This window comes from Boleophthalmus pectinirostris, unplaced genomic scaffold, assembly GCF_026225935.1.
Source record: "Boleophthalmus pectinirostris isolate CB_2022bp ecotype Guang Dong unplaced genomic scaffold, ASM2622593v1 HiC_scaffold_2, whole genome shotgun sequence".
Lineage (NCBI taxonomy): Eukaryota > Metazoa > Chordata > Actinopteri > Gobiiformes > Gobiidae > Boleophthalmus > Boleophthalmus pectinirostris.
This window is the reverse complement of record NW_026571152.1, coordinates 20,434,040-20,455,495: the sequence shown is the minus strand read 5'-3', so window position 1 is coordinate 20,455,495 and position 21,456 is coordinate 20,434,040. Positions and strand designations below refer to the sequence as shown.

The following is a 21,456-nucleotide window of genomic DNA, read 5'->3' as shown; positions in this document are numbered from 1 at the left end:
ATTCAGAACCAGCAGTCACCCCTGAAGCTCATGTTGGGGAAAAGAGAGGATTTCCAGAAGATGACAGTGAAGAGACCCGTTCTAAAAGACCCAAAGTAGATGATGATGATCACGAGAATGGAGGTCCTGCCCAAGCTGAGGCAGATGAAGCGAAGGAAGGAGAGAAGGCAGAGGCTGAGGGCAGCGATGAAGAGGGGGAAGATGGAGGATTTGCTAAAATGATGAAGCATGGACTTATCGAGGTGGATGTGGGCATCACCAAGTATATCAGTGACCATGAAGGCTTCTCAGGAATCCTAAAAGAAAGGTGCAATTTACTTTTGGTCACAATTTACAAAATCCAGTCAAAACCAATGTTAAATATATGGTGTCTCGCTGGGAATAAAAAAAAATTGTAATGGTTATTAGAATAGTATACATTATTTTTAGTTTTTCCTTTTTTATTTTAACTATTCAGGCAAGTAAACCTGTATGAATTCTAGATATTGTCAATGGATTGTGATCTGGAAAAAGAAGCAAATTACATTTTGTTTTATGAATCTTTGGTTCTATGTGAAAGTAATTGTTTGGCAGAAATTCATATATAAATGCATTGCATACACTGTGACTACATATATACTTAATATATATGCACACGCTATATAGACTATAAACAGTAGCAATACTCTATAAAGATCTTCCCAGTAGAGATGTATCAGTTGGCAGATATATCAGGCCAATATTTTTACAGTTTTTTAGCGAATCAGCTATTGGAAGTAACTCTCCAAGACAGGCCAGTATTTTATTTTACCTGACCTTTTGCTTAAAAAGTACAAATAAATCTTTTTAACACTTAAGTGCAAATAGACTATTGTACAAAACATGATTACACAGTTATCTTTATATATTGTTTATCTTTATGAGTTTGTTGTCATTTTCAACAGAATTTGTGGAAAATAATCCATATGGGCCCTACATTTCGGCCTAAAAATGTCTGCAGACCTTATTGGGGATTGTTTTCTCTGGAGTCTAAACAATCTGTATCAGCCATGAAAAAACCCAAAACGGTCAATCTCTAGTTCCCAGGCAAACACTGTGCTAGGACTATGCTAACCAGCATTGTAAATCTCTTTTTATGTAGATACTCGGATTTTGTGGTCCATGAAATCAACAAAGAAGGCAAGATTGTTCATTTAGACGATCTTTCTATTCCTCCAGATGTTGAGGTAACAACATTTATGCATGGTTTATGTGCAAGGATTATTCATAGTATGATTTGTACCAAAACTATATTATTGTAATGTTTGCTAATTTGTAAGGAAACTCCAGAAGTTTCTGAGCAGCCAGAAGGACCAGATGTACTGACGGAGGAACAGAAAACTCAGCTTGAAGAGTTGCAGCAATTTAAGAACAAAGAAGGCAGTGTTTCAATAGAGGTGAAATAATTAACTAATAATGACTAATATTGCCTGTTATTACTGGACTTATTACTAGTGAAATGCAGAGCTGTAGATTTTGTCAATTAATTGGTCAGTGGTGTTTTATTCAACTTATTGTTTTATTTAGTTTATAAGGCTTTATATGGAACAACAGCAGAAAGTGAATGATGATTGAGCTGAAGATATGGAATTTTTTGGTGTATGTGATTCACAGGTTTAGGCTATCTTTATATAAATACAGAGTTTCCTATTGTCTAGTCTAGTTCAGTTTTGGTCAGATACAGTCGACAGGACATGTTTTTAGTCGACTATTGACCTAGTGAAATGTATTGGTTTTATTCCATTTTCTGCAGGTGTTGGAGGACTCAAAAGAAAAACGAACACAGGTCCACAAAGCCGTCAAGTCTCAGTTCCCAGGGCTGGAGACAAAGACTGAAGACAGGGATGGACGCAAGTTTATAGTGGCTTACCATGCTGCTGGCAAGAAGGCTCTAGCAGGTATTTCAGCCAGGCACACGACTGAGTTTAAAATCAGTAAAGGTGAAATGTGGGCATGAGTATTTATGATGCGCATGATTCTCAGTTCATATTTATTCACTTGCTGTATACTTCAATAAAACTCCTAATTTTGACATTTGTTCACTCTTTTACCACTCAAAAGCATGCTGACCATTGCCCTAGTAAACCATCCATTACCTAAAGTAATTTTATACCACTATTAGTAACAATACTGTATCCTCCTTTTGCTCTTTTCTGGTGGATTGAAGTCAAAACACCAAAAGGTAAGATTCAAACAGTGTCTAATGTCGACACAATAAAAATGCTCCAAACTTAAAGTTACTCAAAAGGCACAATCACAACTGTAACTGCTGTTTATGCATTATATATTTGATGTACACGCTTTTTGTAAACAAACAGTAAACATAATTCTGTTTTTCTATAGCACCAAGAAAACACTTCTGGCCCAAAAATCGTGGGATTTTCTGCCATTTCGTGCTGTACAAGGAAAACAGGGACACTATGGATGCCATAAATTTGCTTTCAAAGTTTACAAGGTTTGAATTCTTTTTGATCAGTTCTATTTCACGAAGTTGAAAGTGGAATTTTCTCAAACATGTCTGTCTCCTTAGGCTCAAACCCAATTTATTTTCATACATGGGAACCAAGGACAAGAGAGCCATTACTGTGCAAGAGATTGCTGTGCTGAAGTGAGTGGTTTTCTGTTTTCAATTTGGTCTCCCAATTTCACTGGTAGAAAAATATGGACATCTGGTCAGTTTAGAAAAAAAAAGAAAATGACTGGATTGTATCTCTTCAGGGTCACTGCAGAAAGGCTGGCTCACCTTAACAAGTGTCTCATGAACCTCAAGCTCGGGAACTTCAGCTACAAAAATCAACCTCTGAAACTGGGAGAACTGAAAGGAAACCACTTCACCATAGTCATCAGGTCAGTAAGCCATTATACCACATTATGAACACTGATAACATGGAGATATTCTGTACACATTTATCAAGTAAGCCCCTTGACTATTATGATTTACAGTTACAACAGTTCTGTCCCTGCTTAGACACAGACTTTGATCCGCAAGGGAAATTACTTGGACTTGTTGTGATGGGCTATGTCTGAGTACTTCATTGTTCAAATAAATACATGTGGTGAACTGGTGAAATGTTTTGAAATGATATGAGCATAATAATAATTGTTGTGTTTAGTACCAATTGTCCAGAGAGATAGCCAGTCTCAAAATCATAGTTGCATAGAAAAGCTCCTATCACTGCAAATTGAGATGATATTTTTTACATGATTACTTTTACAGAAACATAACTGGGTCTGATGATCAAGTCAACCAAGCCATGACTTCCCTTAAAGAGACTGGTTTTATTAACTACTTTGGCATGCAGCGCTTTGGGACCACTGCTGTGCCCACATTTAAAGTTGGCAAGTAAGATACAAACAACCACCAATTACAGTAGATTATTTTATTATGTTTTATATATTGTTTCAGTTTATGGTTGTGTGTTCTAGGGCTATTCTGAAAAATGACTGGAATGAGGTTGTGGATTTGATCCTTCTACCTCGATCTGGAGGTAAAAAACATATAGATTTTTTTTTTTCACCGTTTTGTGTTAATTGTTTGTGGTTTGAAATTCAGCGGAAAAAGAATACCTGGTACGCTGCAGGGAAGAGTGGGCAAAGTCCCAGGACCCAGTGGCAGCACTGAAAAAACTACCCAACAAGCGCTGTGTAGAGGGCCAACTCCTGAGAGGCCTGTCTATGTATGGAAAGAAGAACATTGTACAAGCATTCGGCCTGGTTAGTTTTTAATGTCTGATGAAATTATTCCATGATCTGGTTCACTGTTAACTAATAAATGGTCACATTTTTATATAGAGCCTTTTCACTCATACACGCATTTAGGGTGTATGAAGGGGAGAGGTGGGTTAAGTGTCTTTCCCAAGAACACAACGACAGGACTCAACTGTGGGAGGTGGAATCTTACCGCCAACCTGTGGATCAGTGGATCTGACCACTCTCACAATGTTTTTATGTCAAGTGCAGGATTCGAACCACCAACTTCCAGATAAACATTACTTTATCTCTTTTAATATGGTGCTTATTGTTTGTAGTTATAATTAGCAGTTAGCAATTATCAAGTGTAAAAGTTTGGTGTGTAAATATTAATAACAGAAATATGGTTTTATCTCATGAATGTACTTTTAATTTCAAGATGTTTACTCCTTTGATTTATTTTTCTTTCAGATCCCTCGTAACAACCGCCTCATGTACATTCACAGTTACCAGAGTGTGCTGTGGAACACTATGGTGAGCCGCAGGATTGAGGCTTTTGGACTGAAGCCAGTAGAGGGCGACCTGGTGCTAAAAGGAAGTAAGTATGTAACCATGGGTACATTTACACATCCAGTAAAAATCAGATGACAAGAACAATCTCATAACTCAATTTGATAACCCATGAGATCTGATTTTTGGTGTGTGTGTGTGTTTTCTGTTTCTTTGCCTCATTAGTTTGCCCTTTTTTGCTTAATTTCCCTTGTCAAAACTTGTACAGGAGTGATCAAAACGAAATCAGATTGCTCTCATCAGTTTACACGCCATTCAGTAATATCTCCAGAAATCGGATGAAGATCAGAGTTTGGTGTGCATAGCTATTGTTAGGGGTTTTTTTTTCTGATAAGGATAGCAAGAATAAGAACTGAACACTGGTAATGATCTATAGATGAAGGGGTGAGATTAAGAGGATTTTATTTGGACTAGTACAATGGACAGACAATCATGGATCAGAAATGGTGTTAGTTACCAGCTTTACTATAAGGCCTTGATTTGGATCAAAGAGGAGATTGATAGTAATGGTGCTAAATAAACCTTTAATTTTGCCTTGACTATCCCTCAAAATGAAGGGGAAACAACTTTGCATACCGTATTATACACAATTGTTGTATTATATTGGAGTTAAAGTAAGTGGAATATTTATTTTATCTTTATTTTTATAGCTACAGCCCATGTGTTGTCTGCTGAAGAGGTTGCAACTCACTCCATTCACGACGTTGTGATGCCTTTGCCCGGGTTTGACGTCATCTACCCTTCACACCATGGTAAGAAACACCACTGTGCAAATATATCTCATTTACTATGTCTGGCAAAGTTACACTTGTCAGAAACACTTGGTGGTGTAACAGTTTGTGATGATGTTGACTCACTGAAACTTTAGACAGACTTCAGTGTTGTGTGCAGTAAACTCCATTTTGATACCACGAAAAAAGCTTGTTACTCTATACAAATTTCAAATCCATACTGATAATACAAGCACAATTGACACAAAATAATTTGTAGTTTCTTTCAAATTACCATGTAGTCTTGTACTCAGTTTTACAGATTAAGACGGTTCAGTTCAGTTTTTGTCTGGTTTATTTCATTTTTTATTTTCAGAATTGATACTTTTTCAAATTAGTTTTAGTATTCCTCAGTTTTTTTATTGAAAAAATATTTAATAATCTATTTGAGCCTTGATACAATCATATTTCTGGAATAAAAGTCGGCAGTGGCTACAGAGAGATGCTAGAAGCAGATGGACTGGACATCGACAACATGCGACACAAAATAAAGGACTACAGTTTGGCTGGAGCCTACAGACGTGTGGTTATCAGACCCACTGATGTCAGCTGGTAAGTTTTAATACAAATATTTAACACACTTGTTCATATGTATATTTAAAGGTGTATATTTTCTGGTGGAGGTTCAGCTATCTGCTTGTCTCCATGGACATGTTGCTAGGAATGTTCCACAGTATGGCATTAAACACATTTAACTTGCATTTGTTCAATTGCAAGCGTTTTTATATACCAATTATTCCTGCAAAACATGCATTCTTACACTGAGCGGGTTATGTTGCACCATACCATATTTTCTTCAGTGACAATAGCAATAAAACGTATTGAGATTCTGGTTAATGCCATGCTGTGGAACATTCTAGAAAAAGCAATATTATATCTGAAGACTAGGGGATGGCGGATGGAAGTTTAAGGTCAGGATGACTGATGCCTTGTGTTCTGCGGTTTGCAAAGGGAGGTGATTCAGTACGACGATCCAAGAGTTCCCCTGGTGCACACAGATGTCGAGAAATTGGAGAACAAAACAGCTCCAGTCTTCAACACCGGTAAATCTAAAACTATAAACAGTATGTTTAAATTGACCCCAGTTATTTGTGATATAAAACCATACTACCTTCACTTCCACAGAGGGAAAATATCGAGCATTGCGGATGGAGTTTTCACTACCATCCTCTACATATGCTACAATGGCAATCCGAGAAGTGCTCAAGTTGGACACAAGCATAAAGAAACAGACAGAGCTCAACACAACCTGGTTCAACTGAGACCACAGCCTAGTTTATTTACTCTGGGGTGCAAAATACACCCAAGTAGTAAGGCTCCCCACTCTGCCATGCATTCTATGTGCAGGAGCAACTGGGTTACTTCATAACTTATTATATGAGGTGTAATAATAATTTATGACTTAAGATTTTTAAACCCATTTTTACTTTTCAAATGGCATACTGTAATTTTATGCCACTTAAATACAGACTTAGGATAAAAATCTTCAACTGTATAGTATGTTTTATTAACATGTGAATAAACTCTTAATAAGAGAAATGAGTGACACGTTTGTTTTATTCATCATAAATTGCATTTATTTCTTAACATGGACATTTCTGGAATTATGGTAGGTTTATTGCACTTGGAACTATTTTCTTATCTATGCTTTAAAGGGAAATTAATCATGGATGATCATTTGAAAGCTAACACTAAATGTTTTCAAGTATAACATTATAACCACTTCTATGTGTTTCCCCTCAAACAGAGAAATCCATTTTGTTTATTCTGACATGACCAGAAAGATTAATGATAATTTTCGATCTTGCTTAAATCTTGACACATTTTTTCTACTTAATTTATTTTCAACACATTTGCACTAAGTAGCTTTTCTAGTTGGAAGGGGTCTGCCATCATGGAGTTGTTAATGTTATTGCTATGCCTTGAATATTCCCCCATTAAACATTTATTTTGCAGCTATTCAATTGTGTGTTTTCACTGCTCAAAAATACTTGCAAAAATATGCCTACTGGTCTCCATGTAAGTTTAAGTAAATTTAATGCCATAATGTGAGGAATTCCATGCAAATCATAGTGCACCTTTATGGACATTTAAATGTTTTGCACCCAACATGAGTCCCTTTTGCGTGTATGTTTAATATAATAATGTTAAAAATATATCAACCTTTAAGTGGCCATAAAGTTATGCTATGCAGTTTTCTCATTACACATTATTTGGCAGAGCACAGTTGTCATAGAATATTTGAAAAGTGCTCCCAACATAAGTTACGCGCTTCAGAAACTCCTCTAGCTGTGTCACTGACATCTCCTGTACTTTATTATCCTCCCTGTCATTCAAACCGTGCGATGCAAAAGCTGGGAACTTTGAGCGCTCATCAAATGGTGCATTGTGATCATAATTGGTACAACAGTAAGCTGACCACAGATATCTCGGTATACCTACTCGATTAATATTTTGACGTCGGATCATATGCCCGGCAGTGGTCACCCCAGTAACTACATAGGCAGTACCACGACAGTAATTGTTAAGTCGTCTTCGTACAGTGTGTTCATGCTCTTTCCATGGCCCAATGTTGAACTCGCGGATTTGAGGGACCACGTTGGTTAAAGTGTAAGTGGCTGCCTTGTCTTCTGGTTCAGCCTGATGCTCATCCGGGTTCAGCTGACCTCTCTCGTAGTAGATGCTGTCAGAGTAGTCGTCCAGGACAGCCTGGGTGTCCTCAAAACTCTTGTGCATGGCTTCAGGTGGGAAGGGCTGCATGTCCCGAGAGCCTGTTGAGAGGGCGAGCTGAAAATGGGACATTGATTTTATTTAGTAAGGAGATAAGAATATTTGAAAAAGTTAAGTTTGAAGTAGGCCAGTGGTTCTAAAACTTTTCACACAAGGTACTTAGATGATATTTGGAATTCTGAGTACCATATACTGGTCTAAAATGAATCAGGTAGTTCCTGATGATGATTAACCCCAAGAAGGACAAAAAACTGAATAGATTTGTCTATAAATAAAACATACTGAAACATGTGCCACCAGTTGTACGCATACTACAATTTGGGGAACACTAAAGTAGCTTATATCATTGTGCATCATATTTTAACACTCAGATAAAAAGGTAAGGTCATCTTTTGAACAAATTATTTCAGTATGCTCTTTCTTTATAGAATATAAACAAAATATATGTATAATGTGTCTATAGGGATTTTTTCCCAATTTATCCATATTTGACCATCTACATTTTGCATCTATCCACCCAAATTCATCAAGCTAGAGCAGGGCCCAGTATAGACCTGTAACAGCTTTACCTGAGGTTCATACATCCAGGGCACATCTACTTTCTTGGTTCCATCCGAGCGTTTGAACGTATACGCAGAATACACAGGAATATGACTGAAGGTGTCATACAAGGTAAAGAATCTTGGCCGTCCACTGTAGTACTGACATATCATCTTAAATGGTTGATCTTCAAGTCCACGAGGCAGAGTCCCCATGTACAGGAACTGCTTGCATTCTGGCAACAACTTCACCTGCACCTCTGCTCCCACTGTCACCAAAAGACACAGGAAATATAAGGAAAACATAATGCAGAAATACTCCACAAGGATTCAGTAGCTGTGTAATGCTGTAGTACTATGGCGTTTGCTTTTTTAGAGCCTGCCAGTACCTTTCATGCAAATGTAATTTCAATAGATATGAAAGCATTACAACATGGGGCATTCAAGTTATGGAAAAAGGGTGATAATGGTGGCTCATTCTGTACAATAAAACAGACATGCCAGTAGATACAGCAGGTTTAATTTCTACCTTTCCAACTGGTTTAATGTCAATACCTAGGCAATGTCGGTGAGGTGTCTTGCCTAAGGACTCAACAACATCTACTGCTGTCCCACTGAAGCACCTGGTATTCCCAACAGTCTTCCATCCAATTATTAACCAGGCCCGGCTTTGCTGAGCTTCCAAAACCTGAAAACATTGGGTATTGACAACAGGTATGGCCACAAAATATACTTTATTCTAAATAAACTCAGAAGATGTAAACCTTATGGCAAAAACAATGTATTAAAAACTCCCTAATTGATATTTTATAGTTAATTGCAATTTATAATCTTATGTTTTATATTTTTCAGTGTAAGACATCTGTAATATGTCTAGCCTTAAGTATGAGATGAGTGAAGGCATGTTGGCAGAGCAGACACTGGAATGTTTTCTGAAACATCTGTTCCCACGACAACAGGTTGATGGCTGTGTGACCTCTGACCTTGTGGAAACAAACACTTCCTGTTTACTATTACAACAGCCTCACTGTTGACACGAGTATCCAATGCTATAATGCTAGTATTAAAGTATCCACTTGGTTGGTCTAGACTCCAGCACATTTAGCTCAGTGGCCAGTAAACACTGCCTTGTATAGGCTCACACAGCATTGGGTAACTGAAGATGCAATGCAAGAGCCAAAGAAAGAAGGTTATTTATTTATTATTATTTATATGTATTTATCTGTATAATCCCAGACATCCAGATAGGAAAAGAAAATTTAATTTTGTCAACTGGACAAAAGTTCTTATTTACATTATTTATTGCAATGTACAATAGAGTTGTAAAAATGTACTAAAAATCAGATACTAATTGATACTAAAACTAGTATAATAACTAGATGCTCATTTGAAAGAGAATCAATATTAAAAATGTCACAGGACAGAAATGAACCATTCTTCATTTTCTTCTTTATTTTGACCTGTATCAGAATTAGTATAAGACCACATATACCTGGACGATTGAGGGATTATACAGATATAAGACTGCATGTTAATATAACTAAAAAGTACTTATTTAAAGTATTCTAAACTATTCTATTGTCTAAATCACTTTTTAAAAATTATTATCATTATGGTATAGGAATCTGTATTGAGTCTATTCCTTAATATCAAAATTGAGTTTTAAATGTTAGTATCATGACACAACACATACATCCTTTTTTTTTTTTTTTTTTCTTACCCCAGAGAGTTTTAGATCAATAAAATGCCAAAATGAGTCACTCCTAGCACTAGGCTATACAAATGACAAAAACAACTTTGATACAGAGCTTGATTTGTCCCATCCGTTTGCTGGAAAAGATCATTTCAGATTTCTCTGGACTTCTGGAGGGGTAAAGGGTCTGGGAAATATTTTGTGGAGCAACCAGCAAATATCTGAAATGTGTGTGTGTCATCTGTATGTTTATAACTGTTGTAACATGTTCCCATAGCGTGGCACATTAGTCTAAAAGTGCCCCAGAATCTACTGATTTATAAATTAGGCTGCGCATTTTACATAGAGACAGTTAGACAGGAAATATGTAGGAAGAGATAAGGGAATTACATTGTGCAACTTTAACATCTAACCTTAGCCACTTCTATCTTTGATGTCTTTAATGTCTTTGGACACTATCAGTTGACCCTCCAAAATTTTACATAAAAAGAAAACAACTTATTTGGCAACATAGTATTTCAAGGATATCTGATATAACAGTAATTTACTGAGACAGAAATGGGTAGAGTAGCCAAAAGTTGCTCTCAAAATAATATTATTCAAGTAGAAATATATTAATAGTAACTTAAAGAGTACCATTTGATTTATAGTTTGAAGGACAAAGCATTAAATAATGCACAAAATAAATATATCTAAATAATATCTAAATAAGTGGCGTAAGATAAACAAATGTTCAAATCATTTCATATGTTCAACATAAACCTTTTGTCACTTGTAGACTTCAATTCACAGTGGGACAGAATAACCAAAACTTTTACTCAAGAGTATTGTTACTTCAATAAAAAACACTACTCAAGTAGGAGTAAGATGCTAGAAAAGTTCTCTATAAAGTACAATTTGTAACTGAGTAAATGCAACTGAGTACTACAAACCTCTGGTTTCAGATTATATTTTATGTCCTTTGCCCATTCAAAAGGTTGAATGGGCAGAATTGTTAATTGCTATGGCAACAGTACTACATTTCCATCACATCATTCCATCACAATACTCTATTCCATTTCCTGTATTTTAATTGGACAAACAAACACTAAGGGCCATATTTTGAAATTGCATTACCCATATGACCCTCATTAAAGTCAGTGCTAACACAGCTGTGACCCAGTGCCTGTTTATTCACTGTGGTTAAAAAACCCCAAACTAACTGTAACTTTTAAAGCCCTTTATACCTCTTTAGACATGGACCATCATTCTTCTGTTTTTATGTTGCCCTGACCAGTACTATAAAGACTATAGCATAGGTTTACCCACTGTATACAATGTGTGTTTGAGCTTGAGACGCTAACTCCAGCAAAACAAAGAGTATATTTGAGTTTGCACAGGTTTAGCTATGAGCATCTTTGAATGGGCTTGTCTGCGCATATAGTGAATACAACCCTGTGGAGTTGTGTACATGGGGGGAAGGGGTGGAGGCTAGGAAGACCATGGGTTATTCTCTCGGGGAGGATTACATGTTTGTCCTGGGACGGGGGTATTTGCAGGTCTCGTAACTGTTTTGGGGTGGTCCGGTTTGGGGATGGCGAAAGGAGGGGCAGGTTTAGTATAGGGGGCATTGGTCTGCTTATATATTTGGAGGGAAGGAGAGACAGGATGCTTAGTTGACTGCGGAGAGAAGTGGAACAGTGGATAGGGACTTGTTATAGGAATATCTGACCATGTGGTAAGTTCAAATTATTATCTATTCTATTTTATTAAATTTATTATATTATTTTATTGAGCTGTATTTATAATTATAGTACAACAACTGATTTTTACATTGTAAGTAAAAGCCGCAATATGCTATGGTCCATTTTGGCAATGACGCAGTAAATGATTATGAGAAATGAATATATTTATTTATCATGTCCCAATAAGTCTTCAAATATTGTAAGTGGTCTTCAGCTTGTTGTAATTTAATTTAAATAATGCTCTAGTAACTATAGTTCTCCAGTTTTACATGTTATCATGTTTTACTATTAGTACTCATTGTTTTATGTTCCACAATATTGCCAAAACACATTCCTAGTTCACAGACAATGACAATAAAGATTTTCTGATTCTGACATTTTTCTAAAAATACTAAAATCACGATAAAACAACAGACAAATGGACAGACAACTGTACTCAGTAATGATAATATTTTTGTTTTACTATTGCTATTAGAATAGTATTATATATACTATAAATGTTTTTTTTGTAATTACAGATATATCCACTGAATCTTTTCTGAAGTACAGTGGACAATACCAACAACAAAACCATGGAGACTGACGAGTACATGTACGACGCGGACTACCTCTCTGCCCCCACTCCTCTTCCATCCTTTCCTCATTGTGACTATAGCGAATGGACCCCATCTTTTTCCATCATCCCGGCTGTGTACCTGCTGGCATTTTTCATTGGTTGTCTCGGCAACGGACTTGTACTCTGGGCATACCTGGACCGACCTGATGGAAGAAAGAAAAGTACAATAGGAGATCAAAGTAGAATTTCAAAGCTGTGTTGTTTTAGCATTTGCAAAGAGGAAATCAACAGTGAAATCCCTCAGAATAGAGAATCATCTAGATCCAGTTCTAGACCCATGTCTCAAACTTCAACAGCCTCCTACCCTCCATCTGTCCCACGCCCAACCCGCTCTCTCACTGAATCTCTCATAGCTAGTTTAGCATTAGCGGATCTGTGCTTTCTGGTCACTCTCCCTCTATGGGCGGTCTACACTGCTATGGGCTACCACTGGCCATTTGGACAACCACTCTGCCAAATGAGCAGCTTTCTCACAGCTCTTAACATGTACGCCAGTGTCTTCAGTCTGAGCATGCTCAGTGTGGAGAGGTACTGGGTTCTAACTGGGCGCAGGCATTCAGGCCACCATCATCGGAAATTTCCTACAAGAGCTATACTTATAATCACTGGAGTTTGGATATTATCATGTATTCTTGCACTTCCTGGTTTGCTGCTACGCTCAGTTCATGAAATAGAGACTATTACAGATGACTGGGATTCTGAGACAGCCCATCCAACTAGTCCTGGATCATTCTTTCTCTCCTGCCAAATGGATTACTCTATGTTAATTGGAGATGACTTAAGTGAACCTGAAAGAGAACATGCTGAGATGTGGTGGGCAGCCATTTTAAGCTTAAAATCAACACTAATTGGATTCCTTTTACCACTTATAATTTTGCTCATATGCTACTGTTCACTGGCCAAACTTCTCAATAAACATTTTGGAAGAGGTCCCCGTCCCGATCGCAAACGCCAACGAAGACTTCTAAGAGTGATAGTAACTTTAGTAATGGCTTTCTTCCTTTGCTGGTTGCCTTTACATGTTAATAAAACATTAGCTGTTTTACTGGGGTTTGGATACATCCCATATTCATGTACTCTAGATAGAATATTACTAAGTGTACAGCCCTATGTTACTTGCATAGCTTACCTGAACTCCTGTCTTAACCCTCTTCTCTATGCAGCCTGTGACCCTGCATTCAGAAAAAGGTGTAGAGGGGCTTTGTTATTCCTCTGCAACATCAGGAAAAGAGATGAGAAATCTGCTATTGAAAAAGAAGAGGTTGATGAAGGGAAGGAGGAAAAGACACTTGAAACAGCAGACAGGACAGAGGAGGACAGACTTGGTTAAATACATGATACCACAAGAGCAAGATATATTGTATATCAATCAAAATAAGCTGTGGCTGAAACTGTATCCAGTGCCATTCATATCATATAACAGTTTTCCCATAAGAAAATGACCACTGCTTCCTGTGTGATGATGAGCTCAAAAATATAGTCTCTGGTAGACTATTTACTTTCACTGTAATTTGATATGTGTTTATATGGTACTTTGTAAATATTTATGTTCTAATTTTTGTGTCGGCCTTTCAAATGTATTTTAATAAAAAAAAAAAGTCTTGTTAATAAACAGTGTCTGCTTTTATCAACAAAAACTATGCAAAACTATTTCATGTTTTTTTTTTTTACAAAAAAAAAAAAAATAAATACAGGGAAAATACTTAGGTTTGCATTGGTTTTATTCATTGTGCAAATATATACTTGTCCAGCAGAGGGTGCACTTACCTTTGACTAGCCCGGTGTTGTTCTCAGGCAGCTGCAGCGTCCATGTCCTTCGTTAAAAACAGATCTTTTTCGGTTTGATCCTAGATGTTATCTTTATCTACATCTATATTTTTATGCACATCTCTCCGTTGCATTATGCCCTGATACTCGGTTTTTGAGTCACGTTTGCTACTCCGGCGCCACTTCTCCAACTTCTGCTGTCTGCTAACCATAGACCGAGAACTTAGCAAAAATGAACCTGGATACAAAGACAGCACTGATATACGATGAGGAGATGACACAGTACAAGCTGCTCTGGGTTGAGTAAGTCATGTTACTCTACGAAAATAGAGTTCATCGCTAAATTAATAATGCGAAATAAATGCACAATTCTCCCAATCACTGGTGATGGGTAGGAACATATTTTTGGCTAGTGTTTCGTGCCGAGTCAGATACGATGTAACACGTGTTTATAATGTATTTTCATTGATATATAATAAATGTGTATTTTTCTTACAAATTATATTGCAGTAAACAATAATTTTGCACAAAATCGAATTTGCTGTGGCAACTAAATTTTCTTTTGAAACATCCTTTTTGTCTGTAGCCTTTGTTTGTTATGTAGACTTAAACCATACAGTCTGTTGACATAAACTATCCAGTTTGGGACCAAATTTTATATATACTATACATTTATTGTGTTTACCAATCCAATTCAAAATTTATTATGTTTACCAATCTAATTCAGTTTATATTTTATTATTATTTTTAACAGCCCTGCCTGTAAGATTGAGGTCCCTGAACGCCTCACAGTGAGTTATGAAGCTTTGATGAAAACTGGCCTGGCTGATCGCTGTGTTTCTGTACCTGTTCGAGAAGCCATAGATGAAGATATTCTTCTTGTTCACAGGTTTTAAAAAAAAAAAATTAAAAATCACTTAATCTATTAATAGAAAAATAGTCATAACAATTTAATACAATTAAATACAGTATAAGAATTTTTTTTTTATTGAACAGTGAGGACTATCTGGAGGCAGTGAAGCAGACCCCTTATATGACTCTTGAGGACTTGCAGGAGTTTACACTGCAATATGGGGACGTCTACTTTCACCCAGTAAGTGCCATGCACACCCATGAAGGCTGAACGATATAGGAAAAATATCTGTTGTGGTTAGATTTGCGAATTATGTTTTAATACGTGTAATCCGATTATGTTTAACTCCACATTTTAAATGCTTCCAGAAGAATTGACAAGTAGACTGAAATACGAACTGGCAAACTAATATAAGAATTACATTTTAAAACCTAATCTACAGGATTATCTGTTTTTTTATGCAGAATAAAACAGGATATTTTTTTGTTTGTGTAAGATTATTGTACTGCCTTTGCAATTTGTTTATTGCATAGCCATGTTATTTCAGAGTGTTAGTTATTTATTTGAAATTTTGTTTAATCTGGTAGAACATCTATCACTGTGCCAAACTGGCCGCAGGAGCCACTCTGCAGCTGGTCGACAGTGTAATGACCGGGAAGGTGAGGAATGGCATGGCTCTGGTCAGGTGAGACTCTTAAGATGAAATTTAATCAAGGATATTAATAGGATTTAGCAATAAAATGATATTCAAATTTTGATATATAACAACAAATAATTATCAGTATTACTAATGACAGGAATGTCTAACCCTATTCTCATACTTTCTTGACTGCAGACCTCCAGGACATCACAGCATGTGTAGTGCTGCCAATGGTTTCTGTGTGTTCAATAATGTATCAATAGCTGCAAAATACGCAAAGCAAAAATATGGAATTAAAAGGTATAATTCCCTAAACATAATACTGATTAATTACAGGAATTACGACAAAATGATTTCATAATTACCTTTTTTGTATGTAAGAATATTGATAGTCGACTGGGATGTGCACCATGGTCAAGGTGTGCAGTATTGCTTTGAGGAAGATCCCAGGTAAGAGCCATTAATGTTACGAACACTATTGTTATTCTGTTTGCAATAATAGGAAACTATAACATGCTATGAACTTCTAGTGTGTTGTACTTCTCATGGCACCGTTATGAGCATCAGAAGTTTTGGCCTAACCTCAGGGAGTCTGATTATGACACTGTTGGCAAAGCAATGGGAGCTGGATTCAATATAAACGTGCCATGGAACAAGGTTAATCATACAAAATAAACTTTCAGACCTGTTAATAATATATTGCATAACTAACTGTTTGGTTCTGAAATGCATCTTTTTCAGGTGGGGTTGGAGAATAGCGACTACCTGTCTGTCTTCATACATATGCTGTTGCCAGTTGCATATGAAGTAAGAAAGTTATTTACTCTAAGATTCAACATGGCCCTTACCAAAAACTGCAGCCTTATATTTTTTAACCAGTGGTATTCATTATATTTTCATAAACATTTCTTTTAGTTTTGCCCAGAACTGGTGTTTGTGTGTGCTGGTTTTGACACGGCCATTGGTGATCCAGAGGTATTTAAGTTTATGCAACCATACTGAAGAGTGATTTGGTATACAAGTATTTTCATTTGGTTTTGTTTAGTTATTAATGATCATTTCTTTCAGGGTGAAATGTGTGCTACTCCTGATGTCTTTGCCCATCTCACTCACCTGTTGATGAATCTTGCAAATGGAAAAGTGTGTGCTGTTTTAGAGGTTTGCATCATTTGAATTTTCATCATTATAAAATATTTAATCTTATTTTTGTTTTTAATAATAATCATAATATTTCTTCTATATTCACAGGGAGGATATAATTTGAAATCTCTGCCTCAGTCTGTGTGTGAGACAGTGCAAACTTTACTTGGGGATCCATTGCCTCAACCTGCAAACCTCACAGGTCCCTGCAAAAGGTTTGTTTACATTTTCAATACAGTTATATGGCTGTGCTGCATATACTAAATGTACATGTTATATGTAAGATCTATATTATTTTGATTTTGATTACTTTTTAAATAACGTGGTATATTTGACCAAAAATATTTGATTACTATTGTTATTGTTCTGTTTTTCTTTTTTTATTGGCAAGAAAAATGTTCGCAAACTTACTTTGGCTATCATTTTGGCTTTACATTTTTAGATAATAACTGTCTCTCTGTGTTTCACAATTAGCCTAATGTGTCATTGCTACTTTAAATGGTACTGAAAATTCTATACTATTTTGTCGCTTACTTTGAAGTTTTGACGTTTTGCTTGTTTCTTCAGTGCCCTTGAGTCTCTACACTGCGTTAGGGCCACTCACCGTAATTACTGGTCTTGCCTCAAGCATGCAGGTACATTGTCTTTTATATGTTCTCACCAATATAAATGATCTCACAGCATTAAAATGTGTCCTTCCAGCTGACCTACCCTCTAATGAACTAAGCACAAAGCGTGTTAAATTAGCTGAAGATGAAAATCCCGTAGAGAAGAATGAAGAGGAGAAAGAGGCAAAGGAGATTGTTTGGCCAGATCCTCTTAAACGCACCAGTCCTAGTGTTCGAACAGCTGTGGTGGTCCCTGAAGGTATCACATGTCCAGAGGGATGTCAGCTCTTTTGTCCATCTGAGGATCCTGACCCCAACCTAATCAAACAACTGTGAGTAACTGTACAATCTAGTGGTGCATCTTGGACAATTACAATTTTAAAGAAATGTTTAAAGTTTCTACTGTAAACTTTTTAAAGTTATAATATGTAACTTTCTGGAGGTGTAAAGTTAACTGCATGCATTTGCGTAGAAATGGAAAGTTAAAAAACATATATTTCAAGTGAGATAGATAACCTTTGCCATACTGTGGAAGATTATAGCCAACATTTCCATGGAAACAAGCAGGACGAAGCCTCCTCCAGGTCAAATATGTAAGAGAAGATGTGGTGATGCAAGCCTACTCCCAATAATGACACATGTTTTCCTTTGTCAGTGATTTTTGTGAGTTCACAAACTCTTGAGAATCTGTCTTGCACACCTCCGTCTGAATCTTTTGCATGTGATAGGGATAGGAAACTGATCAATCACAGGGCAGCACTGTGGTTTGTGCAGAATCCAGTGCTGAACAAACCAAAGCAAACATGACGATGCCAACAGACGTACTTCGGCCTATCGTAGTAGAAGTTTAGTAGAATAACTTTTTTGACTTTGTTTTAAAAAACTTGAAAGGGAAGCGCTTTGTGCATTTGTGGATTGGGAAGATGCATGGGCTTTTTTCTCAGCTGGGTTTAACATATAACATAAATCTGCCAGGAACCAGTTTAGTGCAATGTAAATGTCAAAAATGAAAAAAAAAATATATATATATTATTATGGTATTATTTTAGTCTATTTTCACAGCAAAAAGTTACATACTATGGCTTTAAATATGAAAAAAAAAAAATCTGTAACTTCTCGAGATGCACTATTAGCAGATTTTCCATATTGCAGTACGTACGCTTCATTGTATTTTTTACTCTCAGACAGGAAAGCTTGGGCAGAGACACAGATGATCTGACAACACTCTCCACTCTAATTGCGCTAATGGACCAAATGGAGAAGAACAGGGTGCACCCATTACTCTGTTTTCCTTATTATTACTGTTGTGATCTGCTCTGTGTGTGATTCACTGAGCCGTCCACATCAGCAGTACCAGTGCTGATCTCATTATACATTTAATGACTTTCAGATCCGCAGTGGCCTGGCTCTAGTCCGCGATGTTTCCATGACGATGAACTGTATTGTCCAACATGCTGCATCATCGTCCTGCAACCGGTACAACACTTTTTAGTTATGTATTAATTCTATCATCTGCCAGCCCAGATCATGACAAAATTAAAAGGGTTGCAGCTTAGGAAATATTAATCACATGTTTTACCTATTTACTTAAAAAATAAATAAATAATTTATGAGTTTTTATTAAGTATTAATATATTTTTTGTAGGATATTGATTGTGTTTCTTGGTGATGAGGTGGTGAAGAATATAACAGAAGATGGGTAAATTTGACTTTTGACTTGTTTTTTTTGTTTTTTTAGAACTATAAATACTGTATATAATGACTGTTGAACGTGGCTTGTTTTTGATTCTAGGAAAACGATGCTTGTGCACCTAAGTAGCAATAGTTTAGAGTCAGAGATGACCAAATATTACATTCCAGTGTGCTTGAAAAAGGTAATATCCATATTTCTTTAGGTGCATGAAACAGAATTTTGTTCCAAATATTAATTGATAGTAAAATTATAAACTTGATCAAAACAGTCAAACTACAAAACACTATAGGGCTTGGAGCAAATTCTTTAGAGGGCTTGTAATATACTATTTTCTGATCTGTTTTATAATGGGGTTTCCTCAGCACAAACATACCTGGAGCTATGTTTTTTTTTTTTCATTCACACAAGTTTAATACATAAATCCTGCATATTTAGGCTGAGTTCTTCCCTTGTTATGTCATGCGGTAAAATAAGAAATTCTCCACTGTGTTTTCACACTCCAGACATCTTTTCTATAATCATTTGGGTGACTTTAGCCCTGGAATTACCCATCTCTACTGAATTAAAAGGAAAAGGTAGTTGTCAACTTGAAAACGACCTCTACATGACATCACAGGCTTTGGAGATATAGACATAATCATAAAGGGTTACTCAAACATGTGTGAATGAAATAAAAACACAACTCCAGGTATGTTTTTGAGGAGATAACGGCATCAAAGCTCACAAGAGTCAATTTTGTGTAATATAGAACTTTTAACATATGCACTTTTAACTAGTAGTAGTACATGTCATATCTGACTTTCATACAAAATAACCACAGTGATGTTGGATCTATTCTACGTTTTCTCCTCTCCCAGGGCTGCAGTGATGTGTCCGGACTGATCCATGCTGTGCTGAGCCTCCTCTTACCTCTGGGTTATGAGTTTGACCCTGGTCTGGTTCTGTTGGTGCAGACTCCAGACTGTGGAGTCAGTGAAAACACTTGGCAGCAGCTCACAGGGCTTTTACAGGCTCTGGCACAGGGACACACGCTGGTACTCATGAAGGCAAGTTATTGTTTTATCGCATAGAAAGAATATGTGGCTGTGAGTTAATTCTGGTTTAGCTCTAGTTGAGCCTGATTCAGACACATTTAGGCCTAGTTTATAGTCCAGATTTGGTAATGATGGGTGGATCCATACCAAAATGTTGATATTCCGATACCAACAAGGTATTGAAAATTATTATTTTAGACATTTTAAAAAAAATACATAATTTAAAATTGTATGTATCTGTGCATGTATTTAATTCAATCAATTTGGCAAGGATGGAGCACAAATTTTTTTTAGTATTTAGTATTTCATTTGTTTTATAAGGGTATGACAAACTTTATTGATTCACATTGGAAATTATTTGGACAGTGTACATCAATTACAGTGTACAAATTACAGTTTAAATGCAAAATTTTAAAACAATGAGCCAAGAGAGCAGTTATATGTGTAAATGAAATAAGTTAAAAGGTTGCACATTATTTGGGTTGTAATATCCATGTTTTGGCTTAGGAAAGTGACCAGACCAGTGTAGCCCCCACAGTGTCCTCTCTCCTGGGCACTCCGGCTCCATCTCTGGGTCCTCTCTCTGCTCCTGGATCAGATGATGTGGAGGTTCTGGAAAGACTGAGACTCAAACTGCAGCGTGACTGGAAACTACTACAGACAACAGGTCATTACATTTATTACATACAATATAACAGCATATGTGATGTTCATGTACTTATAATCATGCTTTTTTTCTCCAAACAGTTTCAGAAATAAAGTGTGATGATGATGGATGACACACTGCCAAAATTAATCCAAGAAAAAAAAAAACATTTCTCCTTTTACACAGGATTTTTATTTTATCAATGCAATGGAAAGCTATTTGTGCTTGAAGTATTGGTGAAATTTTGTGACTTTTCAACAAAATAAATAGATATATTCACATTTGAGTAGTGTTACTATTGGTCATATTGAATTGATTTTAATAGAAGAATTAACAAAGACCTCCCACAAGGGATGAAAAGCAGATGGTAAATACTTTACCAGAAATGCTAAGTAAGAGTAACATCACTTTCAAATGGTATTACTTCAAGTAGAAGTACCAAGAAGTGGTCCAAGCTATTCAAATAAGAGTAGAGAAGTATCAAAATCAAAACTTAAGGAAAAGTGATATGCGTGTACGAACATAACATCTAAATCATAGTTTGAAGTGAATGTAATTTGAAACACAAAATATTGAATAATCCACAAAATGTGATGTTGTCAAAAACATCACACCTTAAAAATGAGAAGAAACTCAGAGTGGTGCAAGAAATGATCAAGTCATATGATTATGATCAACAACATCCTTTTGTCACATGTAGAAGATGGTAAGACAAAGTAGCAAAA

General features: G+C 36.3%; 4 protein-coding genes across 6 annotated transcripts; 3 read left to right on the top strand and 1 right to left on the bottom strand.

The window, feature by feature from the left end:
• Window positions 1–2: 2 nt before the first annotated feature.
• On the top strand, window positions 3–6,597 carry pus7 (pseudouridine synthase 7; the record flags this gene model as incomplete). Its single annotated transcript, XM_055155869.1, has 15 exons — window positions 3–307; window positions 1,121–1,205; window positions 1,299–1,415; window positions 1,772–1,916; window positions 2,362–2,473; window positions 2,549–2,626; window positions 2,737–2,865; window positions 3,236–3,361; window positions 3,445–3,506; window positions 3,572–3,732; window positions 4,180–4,306; window positions 4,929–5,030; window positions 5,471–5,600; window positions 6,000–6,091; window positions 6,174–6,597. Coding segments are annotated over 15 exons (1,908 nt in total), but the record flags the coding sequence as incomplete, so codon positions are not given.
• A 20-nt stretch (window positions 6,598–6,617) lies between these two features.
• On the bottom strand, window positions 6,618–14,250 carry LOC110169726 (endonuclease domain-containing 1 protein-like). Of its 3 annotated transcripts, none has more exons than XM_055155622.1 (6): window positions 14,118–14,250; window positions 13,480–13,594; window positions 12,343–12,493; window positions 8,873–9,005; window positions 8,348–8,586; window positions 6,618–7,835 (listed from the first exon to the last, which is right to left on the bottom strand). In XM_055155622.1, the coding sequence occupies exons 3-6, from the start codon at window positions 12,376–12,378 to the stop codon at window positions 7,251–7,253; spliced, it is 993 nt and encodes a 330-aa protein (XP_055011597.1). In that variant the 5' UTR covers window positions 12,379–12,493; window positions 13,480–13,594; window positions 14,118–14,250; the 3' UTR covers window positions 6,618–7,250. The 3 variants fall into 3 exon arrangements, with proteins under 3 accessions (XP_055011597.1, XP_020790965.2, XP_055011598.1); XM_020935306.2 differs by having other exon boundaries at window positions 13,480–13,522; window positions 14,118–14,246; XM_055155623.1 differs by having other exon boundaries at window positions 13,480–13,591; window positions 14,118–14,189.
• aplnr2 (apelin receptor 2) lies at window positions 11,655–13,805 on the top strand. The gene is made up of 2 exons (XM_020934957.2): window positions 11,655–11,727; window positions 12,253–13,805. Exon 2 carries the CDS (start codon window positions 12,307–12,309, stop codon window positions 13,678–13,680), a length of 1,374 nt encoding a protein of 457 aa, XP_020790616.1. The 5' UTR covers window positions 11,655–11,727; window positions 12,253–12,306; the 3' UTR covers window positions 13,681–13,805.
• A 30-nt stretch (window positions 14,251–14,280) lies between the features above and the next one.
• On the top strand, window positions 14,281–21,012 carry hdac10 (histone deacetylase 10). The gene is made up of 20 exons (XM_020934956.2): window positions 14,281–14,420; window positions 14,872–15,006; window positions 15,114–15,210; window positions 15,558–15,655; window positions 15,806–15,910; window positions 15,992–16,060; window positions 16,141–16,267; window positions 16,352–16,417; window positions 16,526–16,585; window positions 16,679–16,768; window positions 16,859–16,965; window positions 17,318–17,385; window positions 17,453–17,690; window positions 18,543–18,627; window positions 18,749–18,834; window positions 19,004–19,057; window positions 19,151–19,232; window positions 19,909–20,097; window positions 20,593–20,752; window positions 20,833–21,012. Exons 1-20 carry the CDS (start codon window positions 14,350–14,352, stop codon window positions 20,862–20,864), a joined length of 2,019 nt encoding a protein of 672 aa, XP_020790615.2. The 5' UTR covers window positions 14,281–14,349; the 3' UTR covers window positions 20,865–21,012.
• The last annotated feature ends 444 nt before the right edge of the window (window positions 21,013–21,456 follow it).

Excerpts from the sequence above, each read along its gene's own strand:
- hdac10 (XM_020934956.2), top strand. The coding sequence starts at position 14,350 with ATGAACCTGGATACAAAGACAGCACTGATATACGATGAGGAGATGACA. Across the intron at positions 15,911-15,991 it reads CAAAAATATGGAATTAAAAG|AATATTGATAGTCGACTGGG; the intron begins GTATAATTCCCT and ends TTTGTATGTAAG. Across the intron at positions 20,753-20,832 it reads GAAACTACTACAGACAACAG|TTTCAGAAATAAAGTGTGAT; the intron begins GTCATTACATTT and ends TTCTCCAAACAG.
- LOC110169726 (XM_055155622.1), bottom strand. The coding sequence starts at position 12,378 with ATGAGGAAAGGATGGAAGAGGAGTGGGGGCAGAGAG. Across the intron at positions 9,006-12,342 it reads AGAGGAGTGGGGGCAGAGAG|GTTTTGGAAGCTCAGCAAAG; the intron begins GTAGTCCGCGTC and ends CAATGTTTTCAG. Across the intron at positions 7,836-8,347 it reads CCTGGATGTATGAACCTCAG|CTCGCCCTCTCAACAGGCTC; the intron begins GTAAAGCTGTTA and ends TCCCATTTTCAG.
- aplnr2 (XM_020934957.2), top strand. The coding sequence starts at position 12,307 with ATGGAGACTGACGAGTACATGTACGACGCGGACTACCTCTCTGCCCCC.